The sequence below is a fragment of the Geotrypetes seraphini genome, chromosome 3 (assembly GCF_902459505.1).
Source record: "Geotrypetes seraphini chromosome 3, aGeoSer1.1, whole genome shotgun sequence".
Taxonomy (NCBI): Eukaryota; Metazoa; Chordata; class Amphibia; order Gymnophiona; family Dermophiidae; genus Geotrypetes; species Geotrypetes seraphini.
Window position 1 is genome coordinate 77,088,404 of NC_047086.1, and position 6,780 is coordinate 77,095,183.

Here is a 6,780-nt window from a genome sequence, read left to right on the forward strand (position 1 = left end):
TCTGTTCGAGGTGAATTTTCCCAAATCCCAGTTGTGCCCCTCTCAGTCCCTACAGTTTATCGGGGCCGTGCTGGACACGGTTCGCCTCCGTTCGTTCCTTCCTCCTCCTCGGTTGGAGACCCTGGTCCGCCTGAGTCGGCAGGTTTCGCTCCTACCCTCGGTCTCGGCACACCGCCTGATGATTCTCCTGGGTCATATAGCGTCTTCAGTCCATGTCACGCTGTTTGCCCATTTACACCTTCGAATCCCTCAGTGGACGTTGGCCTCTCATTGGCGTCAGGATCAGGACCCGATTTCCACTCATGTGACAGTGACTCCCTCTTTGAGACGCTCGCTCCGTTGGTGAACCAACTCTTCAAATCTTTCCAGGGGTTTGCTCTTTCTCGCCCCTCGGCACTACAAGGTCCTAACCACGGACTCCTCGGAGTACGCTTGGGGGTCTCATCTCGACGGTCTGCGCACTCAAGGCATGTGGTCGGCGGATGACCGTCGTTGTCACATCAACGTTTTGGAGCTTCGAGCCATTTATCTGGCTGCTCGAGCCTTCCGCCACCTGCTTCACGATCAGGTAGTTCTAGTCCGGATGGACAACCAGGTGGCGATGTATTATGTGAACAAGCAAGGGAGGACGGGCTCTTGGTCCCTGTGCCAGGAGGCTCTTCGTCTCTGGGGGTGGGCGATTTCCCAAAACATCTTCCTTCGAGCGGTTTACATTCAAGGAGAGCGGAACCATCTGGCGGACAAACTCTACAGCCTTCTACAGCCGCACAAGTGGTCGCTGCACTCTCGGGTCCTGTGACAGGTGTTCGACCGGTGGAGGACTCCTCAGATAGATCTGTTCGCCTCCCCGGTGAATCACAAACTGCCTCTCTATTGTTCACGGATGTACTCCCCGGATCGTCTCGAGGCCGACGCCTTCCTTCTCGATTGGGGAGGGAAGTTCCTCTATGCGTTTCCACCTTTTCCTCTGATCCTGAGGACACTTGTACATCTCAAGTCTGTACGGGCCACTCTGATTCTAATTGCGCCTCGTTGGCCTCGCCAGCCGTGGTTCTCCCTGCTTCTTCAACTCAGTGTCAGGGAGCCTCTTCTTCTGCCTGTTTTTCCCTCTCTGCTGTCTCAAAGTTGGGGTTCTCTTTTACATCCCAATCTTCAGACCTTACATCTGACAGCTTGGTTCCTTTCCCCCTGACTTCTGTTCCTTTATCTCATTCAGTCTGGGAGGTTTTGGAGGCTTCTCGCAAGGTCTCGACTCGGCTTTGCTACTCCCAAAAATGGACCAGATTCTCATCTTGGTGTTCCTCTCATCATCTGGACACTGTGTCGGTTCCTGTGGCTTCGGTCCTGGAGTAATTGCTTCATTTGTCTCATTCAGGTCTGAAGACAACTTCTATTCGGGTGCATCTTAGTGCAATTGCTGCTTTCCATCGGCATCTTGAGGGAAAGTCTTTATCCCTTCATCCTTTAGTTTCTCGTTTCATGAGGGGTCTCTTGAACGTCCATCCTCCCCTTAAGCCTCCTCCTGTGGTTTGGGATCTTAATGTGGTTCTGGCTCAACTTATGAAACTCCCGTTTGAGCCTATGGATAAATCTCATCTCAAGTTCCTGACTTGGAAGGTGATCTTTCTACTTGCACTCACTTCCGCTCGACGGATTAGTGAGCTGCAGGCCTTGGTAGCGGATCCACCCTTTCCTGTATTTTATCATGACAAGGTGGTTCTCCGCACTCATCCTAAATTTTTGCCTAAGGTTGTGTCTGATTTCCACCTCAATCAATTCATTGTTCTTCCGGTGTTTTTTCCAAAGCACCACTCTCATCCCGGCGAGGTGGCGCTACATACGCTTGACTGTAAGAGGGCGTTGGCTTTTTATCTTCAACGCACTCAGTCTCATCGGAAGGTTCCTCAATTTTTTTTGTCCTTCGATCCTAATCGGCTGGGACGTCCTGTTTCCAAGCGCACCTTGTCCAACTGGTTGGCTGCTTGTATTTCCTTTTGCTACGCTCAGGCTGGTCTCGCGCTGCATGGTCGGGTTACGGGGCATAGAGTCCGAGCGATGGCGGCTTCTGTGGCTTTCCTCCGGTCTACACCTGTTGAGGACATCTGTAAAGCTGCCACTTGGTCTTCGGTTCATACTTTCACCTCCCATTACTGCCTGGATACTCTGTCCAGGAGCGACGGCCGGTTTGGCCAGTCAGTTTTGCGTAATCTGTTTTCTTAAATTGCCATCCTCCCACCTTCCCTTTTTTGGTTGGCTTGGAGGTCACCCACATGTGAGAATATGCTGCCTGCTTGTCCTGGGATAAAGCACAGTTACTTACCGTAACAGGTGTTATCCAGGGACAGCAGGCAGATATTCTCACAACCCGCCCTCCTCCCCGGGGATGGCTTCTTTGCTGGCTATGGAACTGAGGACCACGAGGTGGGGATGCACCCCTCTAGTGGAGCGGGAAGGCATGCACATGCGTGGTGCAGCACAGCAAACTTGAAATTTCTTTCAAGTTTGCTTGAAAAGCTGTCTGCGTCGGGTCTCCGTGGATGACGTCACCCACATGTGAGAATATCTGCCTGCTGTCCCTGGATAACACCTGTTACGGTAAGTAACTGTGCTGTATTGGTTAGATATAATAAGACAGTAATTTTTAAAAGTATACTAATTTTGACATTAGTCAAAAATTGATATTATCCCAGGACAACCAGGCAGCCTATTCTCACATGTGTGTGACATCATATACGGAACCTGGATGTGGACAGCCTCGCAAGCAGACTTGCTTGAAAAAACTCGGAAGTTTCAAGTCTGCCGCACCGCGCATGCGCGAGTGCCTTCCCGCCCAGCACAGGGCTCATCTCCTCAGTTCAGATACCTAGCAGAGAAGCCAACCAGGGGAGGTAGGTGGGTTGTGAGAATAGCTGCCTGCTGTCCCTGGTTACGGTAAGTAACTGTGCTTTATCCCAGGACAAACAGGCAGCCTATTCTCACATGTGGGTGACCTCCAAGCTAACCAGAATGGGATGGTCGGAGTGTTGGCAATTCAGGAGAATAAATTTTGTAACACTGCCTGGCCAAAATGGCCATCCCGTCTGGAGAAAGCATCCAGACAATAATGAGAGGTGAAAGTATGAACCGAGCACCAGGTGGCAGCTTTGCAAATTTCCTCAATAGGAGTGGATCTGAGGAAAGCTACTGAAGCCGCCATGGCTCTGACTTTATGGGCTGTGACTCGACTTTGTAGATGCAGTCCAGCCTGAGCATAGCACAAAGAGATACACGTAGCCATCCAGTTGGAGATGGTTCGCTCAGAAATCGGATGTCCCAACTTGTTTGGATCGAAGAAGACAAAAAGTTGAGGAGCAGATCTGTGTGCTTGAATGCGTTGCAAGTAGAAAGCCAAAGCACGCTTACAGTCCAGAGCATGAAGAGCTGTTTCTCCAGGGTGAGAATGAGGCTTTGGAAAAAACACAGGAAGTACAATGCATTGATTGAGATGAAATTCTGAAACCACTTTAGGTAAGAATTTAGGATGAGTACGGAGGACCATCTTGTCATGATGGAAGACTGTGAAAGGTGGATCAGCAATTAAAGCTTGCAGCTCACTGACTCTACAAGCAGATGTGAGAGTAATGAGAAACACCACTTTCCAAGTGAGATATTTCAGATGAGCCATAGACATTGGTTCAAATGGAGACTTTATCAACTGAGCAAGAACAACATTGAGATCCCAAACAACTGGAGGCGGTTTGAGAGGAGGTTTGACATTGAAAAGGCCTTTCATAAATCTGGAAACCACAGGATGAGCAGAAAGGGGTTTCCCTTCAATAGGCTGATGGAAAGCAGCAGTTGCACTAAGATGGACTCGAATGGATATAATGTATGGTCTAACATGAGTAAAGGAATTATCATAATGCTTGAAATGGATAAAGATATTTTTAAAGTGAAGATTTACAATTTTAAGCATAACCTGTATTGCCTTTTTGCATATATATTTTTGAAGGTATTGTTCAAAACGTGTATGCTGACAATTCCATGCTGGTTTTTTTAAGATTTCTTAGTAAGATGAGTCCCTGAAGAAGCAATAATTTGTGAAATGGTTGAGCCTCCATTGGACAAGTTAAGTGCTTTTTCTGCACAATGTGGAGTTGCATTCTAAACTATACTATAAATTGAAATAAGGAACAAAAGTAACTAAAAAAATATAATTATAATTTCATAAAAGTTTTTTTGGACCAATGATAAAGATTCATACCCCATTAAGACACTGGCTGATTGGAAGTGTTTGGGTTTTTGAGGTCCATTTTCTTTGTAGTAATATTTGCTTGAAGGTTGAAATGCTCATTCTTAATATTGGTTTAACAATATATTTAGTCAAATGAAGTCTTGCCTCACCAGTCTTTTTATTTAAGACATGGATAAAGGTGAGGCAATTGATATCTAGATTTTCAGAAACCTTTTAAGAATCTCTCAAGAAAGATTCCTGAAGAATTAAAAAGCTGTAGGATATGAGACAATATCCTGTTGTGCATTGGGAATTGGTTAAAAAACGGAAAACAAAGAATTGTTGACCATTCTCATTAGAGGAAGTTGAATAGTGAAATACTACAGTCATCTGAACTGGGGACAGTGCATAAATGATCTGGAAATGTGCAGATGACTTGATTGTTAAATCTCAGGTGAATCATGAGAAATTGTAGGAGGACATGACAAGAAGACTGGGCATCTAAATGGCAGATGAAATGCAACATGGACAAAGGTAAAGTAAAATCTGTTCATTGAGCAGCAGCAGCAGCCAAAGAGCAAACAGAATTTTAGAAATTAGCACAAATATAATGCATCTCGTTGTGACTGTATCCAAAATGTTGTGTGTAATTTCTGGTTTCCTCGTCTCAAAAAAGTGTGTGTGAAATTAGAAAAGGTACACAGAATGGTGACCAAAATGATAAAGGGGATGGAATGATTCTCATGTGGAAAGGCTTTGGAGGCTGGGGCTCTTTAGCTTCTTGAAGATGGCTAAGGAAAAATTTGATAGGGGTCTCTAAAATTCTTGGTGGAGTGGAAAGGTAAAAGCAAATTGATTGCTTTTTCAGAAAGTGCAGACATGCCATGATGTTAATAAATACTTAAAATAAGTGAAAAAAAAAAAATTTTCTCATGAAACACACAAGCTCTGGAATTCATAGCTGGATGTGGTAAAAGCAGTTGGCATAGCTGGATTTAAAAGAGGTTTGGATACATTTTTGGAAGAATGGTCCTTAAGCTATTAAGAGGGATGATATAGACTGGAAGAAAATTATTAAAGTAATTGACAGTAAGCCAATCCCATTTTATGTTGTACTCGCACCATCTGAAGAACTTTTCATCTAAACTTGTCAAGTGGTGAGGACTGATAATTCTTGCAGGATTTACACAACACTCGGGTCTTTCAGAGGTGTACAACACAATATTGCTTCCATGGAACAGGATGTTTTCAACTATTGTTTTATATCTAAAGGAACTGATCTCACTATTTCAGAAATAAACATATATATTTTTCTCTCTCTCACTTTCAGAGTATACCAGTGTGGTCTGTTCTCTTTTCAACTACTGGATTACTGATATCCTGCCTCTGAAAAATAAAAAGCACGAGGATGGAGAGCTATCTGTTTGCACTTAAAATGTAATATAAGTCTATAATGGACACATGAAATAGGCATACATGTTACCACGCTTAATAACCATATTTCTTATCATTGAGATGCTTTCCAGAACGAAGGCAGCATTTTACTAGTATATTTTATTCTGTATGCAACTAAGTGTGATGTGCAAAGAAATGGTTCTGAGAGATCAGAAATTGGGAAGTATATGCCATTAAAATCTCCTTTATGTGTAATTTTAATGATGATTGCAAATGTATTTATGCAGTACAATTTTTTTTTTTTTTTTTAACCTGGTGTTCATGTAAAATTAGACTAGAGTCATATTATAAAGCAGTCTTCAGTTACCGGCCTCCTCCATGTAGAATTCCCTTCCCATCGAAGTCTTCATAAAAAAGAACTCTACACATAAATTCAAGGAAGGCATGAAATAGTTTTGTTTCATAATGTTTTTGCTGGGTTCTTAGTTCCTGGCTTATCTTCTTCCTCTTTGCCGCCTCTTGTTCTGTTTGTATTGGTGTTTTCCAAATTTATTTAGGCTTTGATATACTGCTCATTATTACATGACTGAGCGGTTCCACTCATCACCCTACCTTCCCAATCAGCATTTGTATTGTCTTTGCCTCCAGATGTGTGTGGATTTTTTTTAAGAGATGGTCCTTTGTAACTATTTTTCCTCCTAGATTGTAAACAGTGCTATCTATTTTGCTGCTTAATTTGTGTTCTAAGAACTTGAAGTCGTTGAATCTGTTCTTTTCACCTGTATAAATTTCTATGCCACTGACTGACACACAGTCTCAAACCATAAAGTGGTTAACAGTGGACAAGGTGTTCTTCAGATGCTTCACCCTTTTTTTTTTAAAATGTCAGTTCAGTTATGGGAGAGGGATACAGTGGGGGACCAACAAAATGAGGGGTTTAGTTTTTACCATTTATTATTCAACTTCCAGTGCTGATATCCTGGTCACTGATCAAGGACTCGCTGTGAAGAACAATCACCTCCAAGACCAGGCTGACCTGATTATCACCAAAGACACATGTTTCTTCTACTACTAATCATTTCTATAGTGCTGCTAGACATATGAGAGGTGTTCAATAATTATCTACTTGGGCATGAAAGAAAATAACAATTGTATTTAAATAAATCTGTGCA

At 43.4% G+C, this 6,780-nt stretch overlaps 1 protein-coding gene across 3 annotated transcripts in view; it reads left to right on the forward strand.

Annotated features, from left to right (window-relative positions):
• ERICH1 (glutamate rich 1) overlaps window positions 1–5,868 on the forward strand; it is an 85,782-nt gene extending 79,914 nt beyond the window's left edge. For all 3 annotated transcript variants that reach the window (XM_033935948.1, XM_033935950.1, XM_033935949.1), the window contains exon 6: window positions 5,544–5,868. In XM_033935948.1, coding sequence (XP_033791839.1) covers window positions 5,544–5,647 — 104 coding nt within the window. In that variant the 3' untranslated portion in view covers window positions 5,648–5,868. The remainder of the gene's footprint in view (window positions 1–5,543) is intronic.
• Window positions 5,869–6,780: the final 912 nt, after the last annotated feature.